The 22,775-nt window shown below is 45.4% G+C and overlaps 1 protein-coding gene across 2 annotated transcripts; it reads right to left on the reverse strand.

The window, feature by feature from the left end:
* Positions 1 to 488: 488 nt before the first annotated feature.
* Positions 489 to 22,346, reverse strand: CGA (glycoprotein hormones, alpha polypeptide). 2 transcript variants are annotated; one of them, XM_006133327.4, is made up of 5 exons: positions 22,167 to 22,346; positions 18,699 to 18,743; positions 8,695 to 8,801; positions 5,174 to 5,358; positions 489 to 2,830 (listed from the first exon to the last, which is right to left on the reverse strand). In XM_006133327.4, the coding sequence occupies exons 1-5, from the start codon at positions 22,175 to 22,177 to the stop codon at positions 2,753 to 2,755; spliced, it is 426 nt and encodes a 141-aa protein (XP_006133389.2). In that variant the 5' UTR covers positions 22,178 to 22,346; the 3' UTR covers positions 489 to 2,752. The 2 variants fall into 2 exon arrangements, with proteins under 2 accessions (XP_006133389.2, XP_075779271.1); XM_075923156.1 differs by lacking the exon at positions 18,699 to 18,743 and having other exon boundaries at positions 22,167 to 22,344.
* Between the last annotated feature and the right edge of the window lie 429 nt (positions 22,347 to 22,775).

A 22,775-nucleotide genomic window follows, 5' to 3' on the forward strand; every position in this document is an offset into this window, starting at 1 on the left:
CTCAAAATGGCCTACCAACTCTAGTGCCCCAAGCACCAATGGTAGATGAAAGGGAAATCTGGAGACTCTAGAACAAAAGCATTAGTGTCTACACAAAGTAGCCAGAACCTCTAATTTTAAATGTCTCTGCCAAAAAACTCACATACAATCAACTAGCTGGACTTCCACTTATTCTCCCTTCTAGAATGTGAGTCTGTGGTATCAAGGAATCTGAACATTTCAAACCAGAGAATTAGATTGCTAAATTTAAATATTTAATGACTGAACACGTGTTCTAAATCAATGAGTAAGTGCTATTATTTATTTATCTATTATTAAAAAAAACCTCTCCAGATCTAAAAGGCTGATATAAAATATGTCATGACATGGGGGTAAAGACCGCATTGTGTATTGTTAAATGTTTTATTGTTTTTAGATATTGTTCATATTTAATATTATATTTAAATAAGAAAGTTTATTCACATTGTTTCTTGAAAGTTCTACAATACCTCTTAGCTTGATTGCTTGGGAGCTGAATGCCAATCAGGTTCTGACCAGGCCTACCTCACCACCTCTCCCAGCAGCGGGCAGAGCCATGGCACGCTCCCACCAATGGCGAGGAAGTAAGCAGAGCTGACATGACAGAAGGGCAGCCAGGCCAAATTGAAATGGCACTGCAACCCTAGCAGCTGGGTTCCTGCTCCCAGTCCCAGGGTCCACTCTGAGATTTCATGTGTGTGTGAGACAGGATTCACATACCCGAGTCTCACACAACTCAGGTGTGAGACTTGAGCTGCCTGCCAAATCCTGAGCTGTTCCAGAGTCCCTGGCATAATTCAGATGGTTCTGGGGGGCTTTTGTATTACAACAGTCTCTTGGGGCTGCAGGGTGAAGTGAAGCACTGGCCACAATCTCCATTGCAGTTATTCTCCCAACATGGCCCTCTCATCCTCACCAGCCCATCTTATGCCGGAGCTGGTGAAGGAGTTCTCAGAAGGCGCCTTACGCGTGTCTTCGGCTGTGTCTGCACCAGCGGCACGCCCACCAATGGGAGCAGAGGGCAAAGTGGGTAAGTGCCCCAGGGCCCAGTGATACAAAAAGACTTGGAGCTCCTGGTCACTTCCGCTGAGCCCCCTGCCCTTTAAATTGCTTCTGGAGTACCGCATGGCATGCTCCGGGCAGCACTGAGGGCTGCCTACTCCTAGCCCTGCCCTTTCTGCCCAAGGCAAGCCCCTTCTGGAGGCGAGGAGCAGGGCGCCCTCCCCCACACACACTTTGCCCAGGAGCTCAGTGAGGCTATCAGCCCTGCTGTCCAGAGGGCTCCTGTATTGGAAAAATGAGACACCTTGACCCCCCCACCTCGGCCCTTATTTATGGCATAAAGGGCTCAGAGCCAGCGTGAGGTGCTTACACAAAGTGTTTGGGCTTTGTGTGGGAAATAAGCAAGGACTGGGAGAGATGGATTTCATTTATCCCGCCAACTGCAGGCAAGCCACAGAGCTGTAAAGCAATTCCTCCCTACTCATTACCCCAGCCTGTATGCTGGAGGAGTGACTCCCCATCCAGCTAATCCTACATAGCATTTTAGGATCAATGGATTTGCACAGGCACAAGTTCCATGCTCCATCCTAGCCAATCATCACTCCTCTCATGTGCTTGCCCATGTAGGGTTCATGCATTGCTTCTGGAGCTTATAAACACTCCACTTCAGCGGTACACAGAATTCTGAGGCTCCCTTTATGTGGATAGTCTGTTTGTACCTCTCCCTGTTCTCCGTACTGCTCCACATATGAATGCATCCTGAGTGAATTGTACCTTAGCAGCATCTGATTTTACATCCAATATAACATGTCTGAGAAGGACCAGTTCAAATGGGACGGGGGGAGGAAAGATGAGATAGAAAAAGACTGTTACATAGGGGTTCTGTGTGACTTCCTATGGCTACGTCTACACTGCACCTCTCTTGCGCAAAAGCCTGTGCAAATGAAGCATGGATTAGCATATTGCTGTGCTTCATTTGCATAATTAATTAGGGGCCGTTTTTGCACAAGAGCCTTTTGCGCAAAAAGGTACTGTGTAGACAGCTCCTTTTCCCACAAAAACCCCATCTTCCGCAAGAGCCGTTCTTCCTCATTTTTTCACAGCTCCTTTTTGCGCAAAAGGCTCTTGTGCAAAAAGGCCCCTAATTAATTATGCAAATTAAGAGCAGCAATATGCTAAACCACACTTCATTTGCATAGGCTTTTGTGCAAGAGAGGTGCAGTGTAGACATAGCCTATATGTTTGAGCTTCCTAGCCCACAGTGTAAGTTGTGAAAGGGAAAGGAGGGAAAACAGAAGAATAGACACTTTGCACATTTAAAAAAAAATACAGAGCTAAGCAAAATGAGAAAAGTGTATTCCCTTCCTCTTCGCATCTGCCCCTCACAAAGTCCTGGAGATTTTAACCCCTGCAAAAATGTTTTTAGTTTTAAACCATTATGTTGTCTTTTGCCTGAAGAAAACATTGATATTTAATTCACACTTTACTTAAAAATGGATCAAGTTGGTTTTTTGTCATGCAAAGTGCTATATTTCACTCCTAATGGAAATAATTAAACTCAGTTAAATACGTGATGAAGTAAAGTGGAGATAATAAGACGAACATATCATCAGATCATGAACTAAAATGCCCTGATCAGAAAACCTAATAATTTAAACAGCGGTGCAATAAAAGCTGAAAACCAAACAACTTCATTCATTGCCATCCTTGGTGACTACCGATGGGACAGGTTTTAAGATTTATGATAATAGCAGGTACTGCAGTGACAGTCTGTGTGGTTCTCTATCTTCACGTTGTCCTTCAGAGTAATCTTTTGGAAAGAAACACAAAAAATTACAATTAGCTACATGGCTAAAAAAAAAAGTTATTCATGCAAAGCACTCTGAGGCCCTTTTTAATCAACTAGATACTGTACAAATATCTTTGCAGGCAAGGGGGAGCAAAGGAAGCAATTGCACAGGGGCCTGAGTGATTTAAAGGAGCCCAGGGTCCTCTGCGTGCCACCACAGTAGCAGCAGCTGGTAGACACAGCCATGCTTCTGAGTCCCAGCACCCACCTGCTGAGCAGTTCTGCCAGGCCAGTGGTGCACCCTGTTGGACAGTGCTGGGGCAGGAGGGGCCCTGGGCGGCCAGGGGTGAGTCAGGACAGCAGCCCCCAGCTGCACTGGGCAGGCAGAGCCAAAGGAAGGAGTGGGTCTGGCTGCAGCACCGATCGCTGCTACTTTGTAACCATGTGAGGGAGCAGGCAGGGAGAGCTGGGCTGGGAATTCCTGTTAGTGGGGAGGAGCCAGGCTGGGAAGAGAAGGAGGGAGCTGAGCTGGGCACAGGACTATAAGGAGCGAAGGCTGAAGGGGATGGAGGAATCTGGCTGAGGAGGCAAAAGGTGGGGACAGAGATAGGCAGGGATGGCTGGGAAAAGGCAGTGAGTGGAGGCGGGGGAGAACAGGACCACTGTGGGACACAGCTGGGCTGGTGCTGCCTAGGAGTCAAAGAGGGAAGGAGCTGGGGGAGGCAGAGCTTGGCTGGGAGAGGCTGCAGGGGGCAGAGAGGGGAAGGAACCAACTGGACAGGGGACCACGGAGGGAAGAGCAGGCTGGCAGTGGTGTAGGAGCAGAGAGGGGAAGAAAGGTGGGAGAGGCACCTCCAGGCAGGTGGGGGATGGAGCTGCGACCAACCGAGGGACTTCTGATTCAGGGGCAACACTCGGGCTGAGAGGGGAGTGGCTTGTGGCTCTGTGAAAGGGAGGGGAATAGGGGGCCTGTGACATGTTGTCCTGGGGACTGGAATTCCTATTAGTGGGCTTGGATATAAGTAGTGAAATGGTACCTGAACCCTGCATAGTATATCCCTGGTTTTCTAAAGCTCAGGGCCAACAAGCCTGGAGGCAAGGTTTTCAAAAGTGATTCTGAATGCCTAACTTGAGACATCTTAGACAGGCCCGTGTTTCAGAAACTGTCAAGCATCCACTCTCCGAACAATCAGGCCCCTTTTCAGTATCTGAAGGCCCCTCCCCTTCACCCCCCTAATGTGGAGACATTCAGAACAACTAATAATTTAAAAATATGTTGGCCAAAGTATATTGGCTGATTGGGAGCGTGTGTGATCTGGGTGAGCTAAAGCAGTGGATCACAACCAGGGGCACTACACCTCCATGGCCAATATCCAGCCATTGTGGACTCACTGGATTGGTGCCTTACACATGTCCACACCCTTGGGTGATATGGAAATGGGTTACAAATAAACAGGGTGTGACGGCACGTTGGGGGTCCCCCGCCTCCTGCACCCCCAAAATGGCACGAACAGACTCCGCCAGCCAGTAGAATAGAGGTGGTTTATTGCTTCTCCAGGATACAGCACAGATGTCATCAGGTTACAGGGCAGGCCTAGGATGCCTCAGCCCCCCCTTGATATGGGGAAGGGGGTCTCGGCTTCCAAACCCCCCAGCCTGTTGCTGAGGCTGCTTCCTCCATGCTCCCAGACAGAAACTAAACTACCTCTCCTCCAGCCCTGCCCCCCAGCCAGGGGCAGCATTCCACCTTCCTTTGTTTCTCCCCATGGGGGGTAGCTGGTCAGACTGGTTTGGAGCCCCCTTTGCATAATGACCAGACAGCAGAGGTCGCCACAGCCCTAGTAAGGCACCCCCACTACGTCACACAGGGGTGTTTGGAAAAATGGGCTTCATTGAAGGTAAACTGGTACTGTTTTTCTTCTCCCTTAACATATCACTTCTTGTCTTGGGCAGTCTCTTGCTGCTCACAAGGATTCCTGCCAATGAAGAGAATAGGCAAGGAAATGACACCAAACAGAATCAGACACCAGTTCTGTGATATTTAGGGAGAGACTGAATGTCAAGGGGAATTGCCAAAAAAAATAACACCATGGGGGAAGAGTACTATAGAAATCATTGCAGTACTATATAAATCACTGGAGCTCCACTGATTTATTCACACCAGCCCTCAATGTTTATCTCGTATTAAACGTATAAATTTCTTTAAAAGAATAGAAATCAGTTGCTCAGAATGTAAGCATCTAGGATTTTTTTTCCCACTCAAATGGTGGCTAAATGCCCTTGGGCAGGAACATGTTCTATTCTGTTCATTGATTTATGCCGTATCACGAAGCAAGTTCAAACAGGTTTCAGTTTTGTCCTCACCTTTGTGAAGGCTTTTGCTACACAGCATGTTGCCTCTGATGTAATGTTTTTTGGAACCAGCATTGTCTTCTTTGATCTCATGGGAGTGGGATACGCCCTGGAGAAACAACATCCTGTGCACTGGTAAATGGGGGCTCCCGGCTTTGAGAAGAACCTGTTCTCCCCTAGCTTGCATTCTGGACAACCTATCACAAATACATAAGTAACAGAGACAGTAAACAATCCACTGAAATGTTTCCCAATTCAGCATAGCCAATTTGAAGTTAGATTCTCATTTGCACTAACAGATACAAAAAAAAGTACAACTTGGGTGACATCGCTGGTCATCGCCAGTTATCATTTAACAGAAAAATGGATTTTCTCTGTTGGGGGTTTGGAGCTCTGGAATACTCACCACTTGCAAGGCTATCTTCATGGCATCTTTCCAGCCTTAAACATTTATTGTTTCCTTTCCATGTTTCTAGTTATTTTTCTTTGCGGGCGGGTTGTAGGTAAGTAAGTATATTCAGTTGTCCTTTCTAAACGCTTGGTAGTGGCTTTAGATAAGTAAGGAGTATTATCACAGTATCTGCAATATTCTTTAGACATTCCCTGTGTTAAGCAATTAAATTGTCTAAGGCAATGAAGAATAGTTTTTAAATTGCATCACTGTAGCCAAAATTTTCAAAAGGGACTCCGTAAAGCAGGGCTACTCAACTTTGGAAGCCTCAAGGGCCACAGCACATGCTGAGGGCCGCAACTTAAGTGTGGTTGCACATACATGCAAATATATGCAAATAGCTTCTTTCACACTGACGCGCATGAATACAAAGATTAAGGCAAGGCTACACAACACATAGGCTCCATTTAAGTCAGTTCTGCTGATATTAATAAAATGCAATATTTACCTGATTTGCACCCATATGGCAGCACTTTTAATGAGCAATGACAGTCCAGGAATTTAACTACTAAAATGCCTATCAACAGAAGACCATTATATTGACTACTTTTTTGTTTTAGTGCTCACCCATGGGCTGCAAAACAACGGTCCACGGGCCGTGTGTGGCCTGTGGGCCGCATGTTAAGTAGCCCTACCTTAAAAGAACCTGATTTTCAGAGGGCAGATGCTCCTCACTTTTTAAAAGTCAAGCCCCTTTAAACATATTGGGTTGGGCACCCAAAAATTCAGGCACCCATAATCTTTATTAACAGGAGTATGTGTTTAAATTCAAGCATATGGTAAAGTGCTTTCTTGAGCAGGGATTAACTCAATTATGTGCCAAAAGTTTGCTGCTGAAATGGGGTCTCATTTGGCATAATCCTCCTTGCCAGTCATGAGTAATATGGTCATCCCACACTGAGGTTAATGGGTCTTGAATGTGCTTAAAATTGATCTTATATATAAGTGTTGTTCTGAATTTAGACCTTGATGAATCAGGGCATACATGTGCCCCATATTGTACAGAAACAAATATTTTACAAATGTTGAAGAGAGTTTTACATTTTTTATTGGGTCTTATTTTTATAATCCTCCCACATAAAGGCCAGAGGCCAGATTCCATGCTGCACACGTATCAAAGAACAGCAGTACAGAGCTCACTACTCAGGGAGTAGCCCAGGTGAGTCCATTTCAGTTCCAGCTGTCTCCTCATGAACTGCAGCACTGCCTGGGATCTCCACAGCACTGAGCTGCATGCTGTGGCCTGGCCCTTGACACATCCCTCCCACATTGGTTATGTCCACACTGCACACTGAGCCTGGGTTCTGACTCAGGATTGAGCCAACATCCCTCTTCATTCACACACAAATCAGTCTGACTCAGGTCAGCAAGCACTCAGGACCCAAATCCAGGGACCCTGCTAGAGGAAGGTTGAGGGAAGGAGGACTGGGACTCAGATTAAATCCCTATTATTCTGCAGTGTTGATGCACCTCAAGCCACAGACCTGAGTCAGAAGGGCTGTCCAGTGCAGTTTGGATATGTTAGCACAGTTGTGAGACTCAAGTACAGCAACAGTAAATGCAGGTCTACAATGCAGTGTGGGCACTCAAGCATGAGCTTGGAAACACCGAGTCCATAAGCCCTGGTACTGCAGATCTGGGCTTAGTGGGCAATGTAGATGACAGCCCTCCCCCGAAACATGGCCTTTACACCAGGGTTTGAGAGAGAGCCCTGGGAGACAGCCTTATTGCTGTCTTCTTCAATGCCTATGCCAGGACTCTTCTAGAGGCTCCTAGAGCCTTTTTACAAGGTATCTGCCATTTTACACAGCATAAGGGCCAGAGCAGAGGTAAGGATGTCACCCCTGGTGTGTTAGCATGAGATCAATTGCACAGGACTCCAGGGGGGAGGGAAAAAATGAGAAATTTAAAATACCTCTGAAACTAAGATAGTTTTTCTATAAAATCTAATGACTTTAAAATCCACTATCCCAAGATCTACTAGGGGTAGACACATATGCTGTATGTTATCATGAAAGGCCATAGCTCTTCCATTTCTCGTGTTATAAAGCTGCCATTTGTAGCCCTGAAGGGTCCCAAATAGATTTTCAACTTGCTCTAGTTCAGGAATTAATATTATCCACCAGTGCCTGAGGGCAATGTCATTTGGGAAAAAAATCCCACATTTGGGAAAAATCGCATGTCTGGGGAAGAAAAAGGAAATATTTGTTATGGGCAGGGCTTGACAAACGGCGGCAAAACCTACTCGCCAGCTCCGCACTGAGCATGCACAAGACCCGCATTGCACATGCACACGCCGCAGGTAAACGGGGCGACCGGCTGAAATCTACTCACCATGGGTGAGTAGATTCAGTGATTTGTCGAGCCCTGGTTATGGGAGGCTGGCATATGGGGTGTTTTTAATAATAACCGCTTGAAGCTTCTTAGAAGTTTGGAATGATAGAAATTGCCCTAGTAGAGAAGGGTTAGTCAGTAGACTGTAGATGAAACGGGCAAAAATCTTACGTGTAGGATGGACAGACTGGTTGGCTTCTCAAAATGAAAAACATGATGGAGGGTATGTCTGTATGACAGAGATTGTATGTGCTATCATAACTCCATAGGAATTTAGGCACACACTTGGGTGAACAAAGTTAGCTATGCTCATGGATGCCTCCTCCCATCAATATAGCTGTGTCTAAACTGAGGGTTATGTTGATACAGCTTCCTTGGTTAGGAGTGGGGATTTTTTCCACATCCTTGACCCTTGTGGCTATGCCAATGTAACTTTTCAGTCCAGACTAGGCCCAAGTTGCAACTGAACAAAGGGAATTTTCCATTTGTCAAACTCTGAGCTAAACAATGTAATAAGAGATGTCTTAGAGTTAGATGAAATGTACCTAGTGGCACTTAATGAATATGTTACATATCACTAAAGCATTATATTTTCATTTCATGTTCATAGTACAGTCTAGCATGCCAAGAAATGTACCTGCTAGATAAGATTTATGACCACAGTATCCGGCAAGTGGAAATTGAATTGTTTTTATTGATACACATCTTAAGTTTGTATTGTTATTTCTGAATGTTAAAGGAAACTCACCCTGCATGAGGAACTCGCCATCTGGAAAAGAATGAAGAATATGCAGAAATACGGACAACATGACTACAGTGACTGCTGCGTACTTCCCATAGTAATCCATGATTCTTCTGCAAAGAACAGACAAAAACAAAGGCTTCATCTGACACTCTTGCATTCCCGTCACCTTCAGATACACCATCAGATACAGAGAGTGTTTAGAATTATGATTAGAAACTGCAGATGTATGGTACTGGTGTTCATTTTACAACCTTATATCATCATCATCATCTTCGAAATAATCGTTTCTCTCTTTGTATCTTTAATACATTTTCTGGGTGTCAGCATAAACATACACTATAAAAGCTATAATTGGTAAATCTTTATAGCAGTTTCAGAAACAAGCAACAGATTTGGGGAACACACAGAAGCAAACACCTGTTGTCTGACCAGGAGAAGGAATCTTGAGATGATTTTCAATTAAAATAATTGCATAATTAGCACATTAAATGTCAGGCTAAGGGTTTGGTCCCCAGCCATACTCTGAGCCTTTGGGGGGCAGAGCAATATAAGGGACCCTCAAAACCGCATGTCTATTTGGGAGTGATTTCCCCTGATGCAGGCACCCACAGAAGGCCGCTGCATCCTGAGCACCACATGCCCAGGCAGAAGTGGCCCCCAGGGGGCAAGGCTGAGAGCAGAAGGGTATCAGGCCAGGGATCATGGAACGGTGCAGTCCACAGAGATTCCAGGGAGTGCAGCAGAGAGGTGCTGCCATTAATCAGACAGTCCCCAGGGCTATCCATGTTATACCAATGGCTTCTCCAGCTGCCAGAGCTGCCCAGCTTTGGAAGGATGAAAAGGTAGTTTAAAGCCATTGACACAGGGTGGCTGCTCATGAAGCAGGTTTGGCTCCTTTAGGCTAGATGTTGTCAGTTTGGCCACCTAAGAGGGTGAGGCAGCACTGGAGGGTTAAAAAAAGATTCAGGGGAGCCCTGCGGAAAGTCAGTCAGGAAGCTGAAAGAGATCTCCGGGGAAGCTGCTGAGAGCAGAAAGCTCTCTGCAGGCCGTCCCTGGAAGCCAGTGGAGGAACTAGCCTGAGCCAAAGTCAGTGCCAGAAGGCAGAAGAGGGCTAGGAAGCCAGGGGAGGGGCTATCCTGCTGACTTGCTGGACCCAGAGAGCCATGGAAAAGCCTGGAAAGGGCTGAAGGCAGACAGGAGCAGAGGGAGATGCCTCCTTGCTCTCAAAGCTGGAGAGTTAAAGCTGGAGGGCCAAAGGTGGCTGACAGCTGGAGGTGAGGTGTGGCGAGTGATGCTGGGCCTCCACATCTACTTGATGGATTGTCTGGACTATGGTTATAGGCAGTTCTTTTTTGGTAAGAAAAAAGGTGCCGGTACTCTGGGGCAAACTTGTTGAGCAAAAAAAAAAAAAAAAACTGTGATGGGAGCCGGAAAAAATAAACACTGCACGTCCCAAGCAGGCTTCCATCAGGAGCCAAGCCACCTCAGGAAAACAGGTGCCAGTACACGCAAGGGAAATCCCATTCCCTTTCTGTGGGCTGGAAAAATAGGTGACAGTCCGCCACTCCAGGCAGTACCATCACAAAAAAAGTACTGGTTATAGGTCTTGAGTTATGCTTTATGTGCAGAGGGTTTGCCTGGTGCTTCCCAAGGGCTACTTATACTCAGAAAGGCTGCTTGGACTATTTCTGGGGACTCTGATGGACAGATACTGAGGGCTTGTCCTCACTGCTGTGAAGATTGATGCTGTGGTGGTCAATCTTCTGGCATTTGATTTAGCAGGTCTAATAAAGACTTGCTAAATTGAATGCTGACAGCACCCCTGATGATCGTGGTACTCTTCACAGTCGCGAGGAAGTTATGGGCACATTTCTCCTGTTGACTTCCTGCTGTAGGGCTGCCTCAGAAAATCAATGTAAGGTATGTTGACTCCATCTCCGCAATTGCTGTAGCCGGAATTGTGTATCTTATATCAGTTTTCTCCACCAGTGTAGAAAGCCACAAGAGGGTGCTCCAAATGTGGCTTCCCTGAGATAGGCTGAAATCAATTGCACAGTACCCTAGACTGTGAGCTCTCTCATGTGCACAGCACAGAATCTCATCCCAAATGCTTTGCTTATCTAGCCTGTGGTTTGTTTAGGTTATTTAAAGCTTTCATTGAGCAGGAAACTCTTTGGCAAGTACTTTGGGAATTCTTGTTTTTTCTTCTGAAGCATCTGCCCTGGGTCACGGCTGGAAATAATGATGAACTAGCTGGACCATGGTCCTTTTCCTTCCACAAAATCCAAAGTGACTTTCTCTTGCAGAGCCCAGTCTCAGAGTAAGGGCCATCTGACCTGAAGGGGTCTCACACACTTCTTCAAATGTGAGGTGGATTCAAGGTAAGTGTTAAAGTCTTGTGTTTGTCTGCACAATACATATAGAATCTACAACGGGGAACACTTCAGCTATTGTAAATCAGTTGGCCATCTCTGAGCATAGCTATTGTCTTTGGTATGATGTCTGCACACTTTCATCTCAGGCCCCAAACTTCCTTGCTGCACAGTCAACCAAAATGTGCCCATTCAGCCCTGCTACCTTTCCTTTTGTTCCACTCTATTTCAGAAAACAAGCTACAGTGGTAATTGCCCATTTTAAAATAACTGTCCTAGAATGGACAGATCTTGACCCTTTCTTTCAAAGTGAATTGAAGTTATTTATATCCTGTGCTGAGATAATGGAATCCATGGAGAAAAGTATTCTATAAAGGAAAGCTAAGTATTAGATTCTACATCTAAAGCAATCTGATCAGATAAAGGGAGTGCTCTTTTGATCTTACAGGGGCCGACCATGACTCAGTTTAAGGATTTTATTTCAAGTCTTTTTACACTTGACACACCCAATAGCTTATAACAATGGATTCCTTATTGTTAGTGTAGACACCCCTATCAGGGGGTTCTTGGTGACTCTTGCATCCAAATTATTCCACTGTTGTGTATTCACACTAAGGTCTGATCCTGCAACTGGATCCTCTAGAACAGACCCTTGCAGCTGCACAGAGCCCCACTGATGTTTTTAGGCTAAGCTCTGGCACAGAAGTCTGAGCTAAAAAACCCAGCTGCAGGAGCAGAGTCCAAGCCAATGAGCTAAATACTGTACATACATTCATTTTCAAAGAGAAAACTTTACTGTGCATAGGCAGTGAAAAAAAACATATTCTAAATCAATTAACTTTTTGTACTTAAACTTTATCAACAAAATGATAATGGTCCTTGAGAAAGGGATCACACCAAAAACTAGCACTGGGACACTCAATTTTAACTAAAGGAGTCTTCTAAAAATATAGAGGCAATCAAAATAACACTACAGCCAAAAATGAAGATGTTAAAACCCTTGGACTTCTCATGCAGGTAACATAAGCATCCCATGATACTCACAGAAGGCACGCACAACCCTAATAGCAGAAGGGGAGGGGGAAAGAATAGGGGTAGATGGCAGGTAATTAATCTAATAAAGGCTCCAGAAAGGAACAAAAATTAAACAGACAATGTGCAACACACAAATTAGCAGAGTGAAGTGAACTTTGAAGAGAAAATGGTCAAAGACATAAAAACAAATGAGAAATTAAAGTATATCAGAAACAGTTATCAAAATCATGCAGAAAAACACGTAAAAGCCAGTTTTATGAGATCAGCATCAGAAAAGGTGGTAGGATGAGATCGTCATGCTGCTCTAGCTCTGTTTAAAAGGGTCAGAGCAGACTCGCCAACAGGGGTGGGGAGGTGGGCAGGCCTGTATGTAAGGGGGGTGCAAATGCACCTTTCCATGGTCCCCCCAGCAGGCATGATGGGAGAGTCTGGTGTCAGCCCCTCCCCTACGCCAGCCAGTGAGGGAGGGTCCAGTCCCTTGGAGGTCCCCTAGGTGGGGTGCTGCCAGGCCATGTGCGAACAGCACAACGCATAGGCCACTACGTGCAGCTGAGGTAAAGGAAGCTGCAGGCTACATTGCACAGCCACCACCACCGGACCAGAGCTCTAGGCACAGGGGCTCCCCCTGTCCTACTCTTTGGTAAGATCCCCGCTGTAAACTGGGGAAGAGGCTGGGCAGAGAGTGGGGCTGGGGCTGCCGAGCTAGGTGGGGAGGCCACTGCCCTTTAGCAATGCATTGGAAACTCCCCTCCCCGTGCTCACGCTTTAGGGGAAGGGGGTGGGGTGGGATGGCTGGTGATTTCCTGTTTCTTGCTCTGCCTGTAACTGTAGTTAGTGCAGTTCCCTCCTGTCCCGGCACCCTCCTATCCCGGCTTGATGTGGTTTCCATCATACTCAAAACAGATTTAAATATCGCTATGGGGAAAAAAGAGCAGCAGGAAAGAAAACAAAAGGCCGCAGCCAAACCTTGCCTGAAGATAGATGCTCCTGTAAAGCCTAGGAAGGCTGTTGCTGAGACAGATAGGAATACAGATGAAACTCGAGAATCAGCTATAGTCTGTCAGCAATCGGGGCATGTAGAATCAGGATTTGAAGTCAGTGAATGTCATGCAGATGAAGAAAGCCATCTACTAGAGATGGAAAGAGTGATGAAGACAGACTTTTTGTTGATGATATCGGTACTATTTTGAATGCCACAATGATGAAAGAAGAGATAATCCAAGTTGTTAATTCATTCTCAGCTACTCAAAAATGCCTCCCAAGGGCAGCTGGTGAGGCTAGCGTTGGGGGAGGCAGGCCCCCCCTTCTGAGGCCCCTAACAATCATCATCAAACAAAATACCACAACAGTTCTATGAGTGCTGTAGAACACCAAAAACAGTCTATAATGAAGCCAGAATAAAGCATCCAAAACCATTACGATCATATAAAACAAAAAAACATAACTCAAAACAGACATATTATCAAGTCTGTGTCTGAAGCCATCTTTTAGGTTTAATACCATTTCTGTTATGTGGAAATAACTTGCAAACCATTGATGAAGAAATAGAGGCTTCCAGAGATGACCTTCCAGCACCAGTCCTGATTCATGAAGAAATATTTCCGTAGAAAGTCAAATATAGCAGCAAGCCAGAAAGTGAAACACCAGATACAGCTGCAAAAGCCATCAAGAAATGTGATGTCATATTTACACTCTTGAAGATATGCTGTACTATTCTTATCACGAGTTGTGAATGCGAACACAGCGTAAGTGCTCTTCAGAGACTGCACACTTACATGTGTGCCTGCATGACACAAAAGTGATGGTCAAATCTTGCACTCATGCACATCCACTATGCAGCCAAAATGGACTTGGATGAAGTGGTGGATATCTTTGCTCGAAAGTTCCCTAGAAGACTGGAGCTTCAAACTCTTCTTAAAGACGGAAACTAACGATGAACATGTCTTAGACCAGGGCTACTCCACTATGGAAGCTCCAGGGGCCTCAATGATACTCACAGCACATGCTGAGGGCTGCAACTTAAGTGTGGTTGCATATACATGCAAATATATGCAAATAGTTTCTTTCACACTGACAGGCATGAATACAAAGATTAAGCCTTAAGCCGTGGCATTGGACCCAAACGTGGTTGGTTTGAGCTAGTAAGCACCTCTCAGGCTCTGCCCACAAAGCCACACAGCCAGCACTTCCCACAATGCCCCGGTGTTCCCGGCACCTCCTCTCTGGGGGCTAGAAACACCAACATCCTGTACCCGTCTGTTCCAGCCAGCCCTTTCGCTTGTGTCTTTCAATGCTCACCCCACCTGAGAGACGCCTCGCCCTGGTGGAGCATGTTCCCAGTGGAGGCCATGTTCAAAAGATCCCACCCGCGGGCCGCATGTTGAGCCCTACGAAAACCCAAACCGCACCACGGGCTGCGTGTTGAGTAGCTCTGTCTTAGACACTGCTGTGAACTTAGTGTCATGAAGAAAAGTTTGCTGTTACCTAAAATCTATTTCACTACTACTAGCCTATATAGAGTCTTAACTGAAAAAGTCTGAAGATGAAGACTGGAATATTTTGGAATATTGTTTTTCACTTACAATATCACAGTAAGACCCCAGAAGGTAATTTGTATAAAACCTTTATTACTATATACATTTTTAGTTGTATTATAACAAAATCATTTTACACAAATCCTCAGATTCATCACCCACAAAGGACGGTGCAGATTTGGGAATCTCCCTAACGTCCTCAGCCGTGAAGACTGAAGCAAAGAAATAATTTAGTTTCTCCACAATGGCTTTATCGTCCTTGATTGCTCCTTTTATAGCTCCATCGTCTAGGGGACCCACAGGTTTTTTAGCAGGCTTCTTGCTTCTAATGTACTTAAAAAACATTTTGTTATTTCTTTTTGAGTTTTTGGCTAGCTGTTCCTCAAAATCTTGCTTTGCTTTTCTTATTACATTTTTACACTTGATTTGACAGTGTTTATGTTCCTTTCTATTTATCTCACTAGGATTGGACTTCCACTTCTTAAAAGATACCTTTTTGTCTCTCACTGCTTCTTTTACATTGTCACCTAGAGATGGACACCTAGAGGGTAAGCTGACATTAGACATAGACTTGCCAATACAGGCCATGAGACTAATAAAAGGTAGATTTATATTGGTTTTGATGGATCCTGTATTAGCCTTGATGGGCTCATTGAAGAATAAAATGGCAAGTCTGCCAGTAACCAGTTACACCTGTTGAATGAAGTTCAGGACGGTTTCAGCAGCTTAGCAATAGTGATAGACCGTTCAGGTACACTGAGGATCTGCATTGACCCAGAGGAAATCAGTACCCATCACCAGCCAATGAAGACGTACTACTCAGTTTTACTAGTGCAAAGAATAGGCTCTGGCATACTGAACTACATGAGCCACCTTTCAACCTGGGCCACACCTTTTGTTAGGTACCACTGGCTACAAATGCCTGTTGGTGTCCACCCAACTCAGAGGTGTAAACTGAACCAGAGACCAGAGGGTTTCACAGGTGTCAAGGCAGCACAAGACATTCAGAGAGATCAGGGAAGAACCACTCCAGGACCATGATACTGAACTGCTACTACTCCTGTTCAGGTGCCAGTAGCAGGAAATTAAGCTGAATGCAGACAAGCTGAAGCTAAGGAGAACTGGAGTCTTCTACATCAGATATATGCTGATTTCTGTGGTACATGGGAAGTGAGAGATACTAAACAAATACCCATACCAAAAGATGGGAAGGAAGTCCACTGATTTACAGGGATAGCCGACTGTCTTTCTAGATTCTGTGCACCCTGCGATCCTTTGTCCCAGTTAACACACAATTACAGAGCATGGGATGAGTCAGAGACCCAAGAACAGGCATTTGGAAGAGTACTAAAAATCATAATCAAGGCACTGGCCCTAAGTACTACAAGCCTGTAGAACAGGTAGCATTACCATGTGAGACCTCAGATGGAGATGTAGGAACAGCACTGATGGGCTCCTCGCTTTGCATAGAATTTGCTACCGGAGCCCTGTCAGACCCAGAAATGGGATATGCTCAGACAGCAAAGAAGCTAATGGCTGTGCTCTCTTGGAATGGAATGATTCTATCAGTTTCCTTTTGGGCACCAGCTGGACATGCCGTCTAATTACAAGCCATTAGACAGCATCATAAAGAAGCCATTGCTGAGTGTACCCAAGCGTCTACAACACATGCTATTGAGACTCCACTGTTATGAGGCGAGAATAAGGTATTGTCCAGGGAAGTTCCAATGGGTGGCAGACACATTGAGCAGACCATACCTTCAAAAGTACAATATAGATGGTTTTGTGGAATAGGAGATTGTCTAGCTACAATACCAGCACTTCTCTGATGGAAAACTCCAGGCAGCCCAACAAAGCACCAGATAGGATAATACCAGCAATAAAACTATCAAATTGGAGGATTGGGCCACAAGAAATCTGATGAGGATTGGGCCACAAGGACAAGTGTAGAGTGTTGCACTTGGGATGGAAGAATCCCAAGCATTGTTACAGGTTGGGGACTGACTGTCTAAGTAGCAGTTCTGTAAAAAAGGACCTGGTGGTTACAGTGGATGAGAAGCTGGACATGAGTCAACAGTGTGCCCTTGTAGCCAAGAAGGCTAATGGCATATTAGGTTGCATTAAGAGGAGCATTGCCAGCAGATCCAGAGATGTGATTATTCCTCTTTACTCGGCTCTGGTGAGGCCACATCTGGAGTATTGTGTTCAGTTCTGGGCCCCCAATTACAGGAAGGATGTGGATGCATTTGAAGAGCAACCAAAATGATTAGGGGTTTGGAGCATATGGCCTATGAGGAGAGGCTGAGGGAGTTGGGTCTATTTAGTCTGCAGAAGAGAAGAATGAGGGGGGATTTGATAGACGCCTTCAACTTCCTGAAGGGAGGTTCCAAAGAGGATGGGGAGAGGCTATTCTCAGTAGTGACAGATGGCAGAACAAGGAGCAATGGTCTCAAGTTGTGGTGGGAGAGGTCCAGGTTGGATATTAGGAAAATCTATTTCACTAGGAGGGTGGTGAAGCACTGGAATGGGTTACCTAGGGAAGTAGTGGAGTCTCCATCCCTAGAGGTGTTTAAGTCTCGGCTTGGCAAAGCCCTGGCTGGGTTGATTTAGTTGGGATTGGTCCTGTCTTGGGCAGGGGGCTGGACCTGATGGCCTTCTGAGGTCTCTTCCAACTCTATGATTCTATGATTCCAAGATTGGCCAGATTGAAAGAAACAAGTGCCACAGGGACAAGCTGTGTACACAAGAGGGGATTTTGCTTAAAGGGAACCAAGCACTAATCCCATCAGATTTAAGAGCTGACATCAGGAGACGTGTCACATGTGGGAAACATGCTTGAAATGATCCACGGAGTATATCAGCTGGTCAGGCGTAAATGCTCAGTTGAAAACATTGTAGCATACAGTGTGCAAAGGTGGGCACAGAGTACTGTGATCAACAGCAAGAGGAGATACTACAGCAGTGGCAGCCACAGCTCTATAAACATTTGTACTGTGTGTATTGTTGGTTCTGAGCAAAGATCCAGCAGCCTCTGCCTCCCCTCCCATCCATGCCCCAGACAGCAGAGTTGGCAGCCTTGTGGTAGGGGAGCCAACCCCTGTATAGGAGTAACAGGCTGTGGTGCCTGCCTCCCAGCCCAATGGGGGAGCCCCAGATGGAGACCTGGCACTGCAGACTGGGATGGGAGTCCCAAATGAGGCAGTAATAGGGAGAGGGGGCGTAACCCAGATACTGGGGCTTTCCAAGGGAGCAGGGCTGCTGGGAGCCCCAAGGGGTGAACGGTACCTCCCTCTGTGTTCTCTGGGTTACTCCCTGCCCTGGCACCAGGCTTGGGATGTCCGGCCACTCCTTTCCTTAGGGCTGGCTGCCTAGCCTTCTACTCACTGGAATGGAATGAGTCTATCATTCATTGATCCAAAACCACTTAACAGAGCATTAAAGGAAGTTAGTAGCCATTACCAGCCAGCGAATCCCAGGCCTCTAGTGCAGCAGCCCCCTCCCACCTGCTGCCCTACATGGGACAGGGGGCTATGGGAGGTGCTGGGGTCTCTCCTCCCAGCCTGGGACTCCAGCAGTGGTTCTCCCATTGAGCTGGGATGTAGACACCCCAGTCTGTTACCCCGTGTGCAGTTAGGGGCAATTGCTGTGGCATTATGCTCCTTCAACCCACACCCTTTTCTCTCCCCCATCAATGATGCTTAAAATGGCAGACAAGAAAAGAAAAAAAAATGCAACCATCAGTTTACATTGGCTGAATTCAGTAGCACTGTAAGCTGCTAGTTTAAACACCCACCATCTCCTCTCCCAAAACTAATTATTTTACCTTTCAATTCTCCCAAAACAATAGCTCACCATTTCTTTTCCTGATAACGTACAGGAGTTCAGATGCAAGAGCTGAATAAAGTCCTGGGACCAAGTTCTCTTCTCATTTGTATTGGTGCAACACTAAAGGACCTGACCCAATGTTTTCAGGTTAATTGTCACCTATGAGAACTGTGAGTTAAAAGCGAATGTCTAGAAAAATATAACAACTTTTCCTTGTTCATAGTAATGGAAAAAATATTACCTTATTTCAGTGTGTCCAGTGCAGACTGAGTAGTTGATGCAGAATCTGAAAGATGGTTTTAGTTTATGTGTGGTGTCGCTGAAGCTTATATGTACCTTTCTATCACTGTGATAAGACAAATTTAACCTTTCTTTTATAGTAGTCTCCCGCCTACATATAAGCCATAGGATCAACTGTGCATTCTGCCTAATGACTGAACGTTACTTGATGTAATTACCATTACATCATTGTGATCTTATCTCAAACCCACTCTCACAGATGACTTTTTTTTTCATTACACAATGTAAGGAAGGTCAGCTTGCAGGCCCAATGCTCAGTTCACCATGTTTTTTCTTGGGGATTTTTATATCCTACCTTTTGCAATTTGCTGCAGTTTTCAGTTCTCTTTAAAAAACAGAAGATTAGCTGAGATTTCCTACAGCTTTATGAACTTTTCAAGGAATTATTTTAAAAGAGCATAAAATATTTCCATATTTGTGATCTTATTTTACTAGAAAATAGTAAAATGTAAAAAAAAACCCCACACAAGACCACCTATACAAAATAAAATAGTAAGGCTCTGAATTAAATGCCGAGCATAAGGAATTGTTGCCTGATATTTAGATTTTGAGGAAGTAATTAGTACTTTTCCAAAAGAGTCAGGAGCTGGAGAAAAAATTAAAACAGATTGTGCAGAAGAAACGGGGCAAAAAAACCCTGTTAGCAGGAGCAAACCGTTGTCATCCTAAAATCACTTAACAACTATAACTTAGATCATAGAAACACTGGTTGTTGGACCGAATCAGGGAGTTGGAAAGTATTTGTGACAGGTTGAAGATCATAGAATGAATGCATGGATGAATGCATTTTTACAGACTAAATACCTTTACAAATCTAGATCTCAGTGCCTGAGACTCTTAAAAAAAATGAGACTTAGGATCCTAAATCACTTAGGCACTTTTGAAAATTGTACCCTACCTCTAAAATTTGATTCTTAAAATTTTAAATCTCTTGAATTGCATATGTCTGTTTCCATTATATTCATTCCCTGCCCCTCTTTCCATATCTCTTTATAATAACAAAAAACCCTACTAATTTGACATTTGAAACCTATGGTAAGAAAACAGTTTTAAAATTCCCATAAAAGATAGAAATATAATAGTGTGTAATTTAAAGCAAAAGTAATGACAACTGGAAAGGTTATAGCATATGTGTGACTCAGCCTATTCTCTGTGATGACTTGATACCGTGACTGCATAGTAATCAACCAGAAGCTCTATTGGGCATCTCCCTTGAGTCTGAGTAAAGCTTTTCAACAGACAGACAACTATTTCCATAGTCAGGAGAACACATTGTCTGATGTATTCATTTTTTGACCTTCATGTACACTGTATACTTTGGTGTATCATCTGGTAAATAAGACTGGATATGTTTTTTTTTAATTGACGAATTCACTGTAAAATCTACTGCCACTCCACAAAGAAACAAAGATGCCTTGGGCTTGATTCTCCTTTCACTAGAATGAATTAGCAATAATTCTTTTGAAGTCAACAGAATTACACTGGTATAAAAAAAAGCAAAAAAGCTCTTACTTTTAATAAGGATTTTTTGTTCAGCAAACCCAGATCTCCAACTGAAACATGCTTGACCAAATCTGCTCTCTTACATCATTGAAAGTGAGAGCAGAATTTGACTCATCCTTTTGAAAATGTGACTCTTTTGTTTAATTTATTACACAGTGCAAATTGTAATTATGTAATAAGATTCTCACTAATTGCAGACATAGGTTCTCTACTAAGTTTTTGTTGCAGACAGGTAGTACTATGATAGAGGTCATATAAGTATCTAGATAGAAAGATATGTGAGCATTTGTACCCTATTTTACTATCAAATATGCTTTGGGGATTTTTGCCATTTATGAGCAGAAAGGAGCCATATTCTGAGGGGAAGAAAGGGAAAGAATTGCTGGCAAGGGTGACACGTCATATAGTCTGGGGAAGGCTGTGCCACAGCATGGCCTGTCCATGCTCCTCCCCGAGTCATCTCCTGCTTGCCCTTTCCCCTTGGTCTCAGCCCAAGAAGGCTACTCCTCCCTAGGGAAGTCTGCTGGGGCTGGGGCAGGAGCTATAGCAGTCAGGACTTGGAGTAGCTAGAGCCATCCTACACTTGGGGTCCCCAGGCACTGGGGCTGTGCCACCGAGCACTTGGAGAGAGGGGGGCCTGGAGGTGCTGGGGCTGCCTGCCCTCTGTTAGGAGAGGCTGTGGGGCCAGCTGCCCTTTGCTCAAGGCCAAGGAAGGCACATACTGCCTACCCACCCTGCGCTAGGTGGAGGGGCACACACCATCCCAGTACCCTGCTCTCAGTGGCCACTCCATGCACAACTGGTCCACCTACCAAGAGCTAGGGGCGCCGGAAGGAAGAGCCACATGTCGCCCACTTAGAGCTGGGGCGGGGCAGAGGGGGGAAAGAGTAGCAGGGTGGAGCTGGCTAGGGGCTAGCCTCCCCCAGCTGATTGTTTTGCAGCTGCCCGCAATTGTGGGACCTTTAAATTCCTATGATTCTACAGTCTTAATTAATTAGATTTGGTCTCTCATTAAGTTACAACTGACAGTGTAGATCAGAGGGCAAGAGGCAGCCAGCAGGTTAAATCCAGCTCACCAAGCAGCTGGATCTGGCCCACAGGCCTTCCCTCAGGCAGGGAGCATCCCCATACCACTTCAGTGTGGGGGAGGGGAAACTTACAAATAGGAGCTGAGAAATTGTGCCAGGGACATGGACAGCATGCAAAGCCCCCTCTCCTGCAATGCCCAGAGCAGAGACCTCCATGAAACAGCCAGCCATTTTGAGCAACCTGGGGCTTCTGGCAGGCATGAAACCTGCCTCTGGTCCTGCAGCACAGCTGACCGGGTGTCACCTAGGTAAGTGCCTCCTGGGCAGAGCCTGACTCTGCCATTCCACCCCTTCCCACACTGCAACTGCCTACCCCAGGTTACCACTCACACCCTCTGTGCCCCCTCTTCCCCAGGTCACAAGTGCATCCTAGACCCTGCACACCATCCTACACCCCTCCCCCAGGCCAGAATCCTCTCCTGCAGCCATTTCCCATCCTGGACCCTGCACCCAAATCCTCTGCCCCAGGTCACAACCCCCTCCTTCATCCAAACTCCCTCTCAAATCCAGCACCCTCTCCTGCACCCTAGTCCCTTACCCCAACCTCCCTTCTGCATCCAAGCTCCATCCCAGACCATGTACCTCCTCCATAGAAAAGTGCCGCCTTTGACCACCTACCAAAATCTTGAAGTGATCCTCCCCATCAAACATTACTGCCCACCCCTGTTGTAGATATTACACTTCCAGCCTTGGCCCAGATATTTCTTCCCTGCTCTGTGCCTGTTTGAATTCTCACTAGAGTCCACTCCAATTGTTCCATTTTCCTGATACATAGTTCATATACAGATCACTGGAGTGACAAAATATTTAAACTTGACCTTGCAGGCATAAGCTCTGTTCCTTTATGACAACAGCTGAGTTTCTAGAGGACAGGGAGGAAGGGGTGAAGGACCATAGCACCTCCACCCACTCTCAGCCAGCCAGGAACTGGTCAGGATCAAGGAGGAGAGAGATCAGCCAGACACAATTCTTCCCTGCTATGAGTAGCCACCTACAAAGCAGTGAACAGCTGACTCCAATTTTATAAGGGCTATTGTTGGGCCTAATTGAGAGACTAATAGCAGAGGCTTTGTTCACCTGTGGGCTGTTTGAACTCTGCTTGCAGTTATAAAAGCCTTTCTCTAGGAGCTCAGGGAGAGATAAAAGCCTGTGTGTGTGTGGATAAGGAAAAAAAATAGCCCTTTGAAGTATTTCCTCCAGGAGCATTTCTGCTTTTTGCTACAAAGGCATTCCCCAGAAGCCTTTCCCCAGTGGGGATCTTACCTAGCGAGACATTCACCAGAGGCTTTCTCCTTCCACACCATTTTATAGAGGAATTTAATAACAGTACAATATTTTGAATGGGTTTAAGGTATATTGTATATGTTTGTGCTCTTTGACATTATTTTGCATAGCACTGATTGGTCAGAGCCTTGCAATTTATTCCC

Source organism: Pelodiscus sinensis, chromosome 3 (genome assembly GCF_049634645.1).
Source record: "Pelodiscus sinensis isolate JC-2024 chromosome 3, ASM4963464v1, whole genome shotgun sequence".
Taxonomy (NCBI): domain Eukaryota; kingdom Metazoa; phylum Chordata; order Testudines; family Trionychidae; genus Pelodiscus; species Pelodiscus sinensis.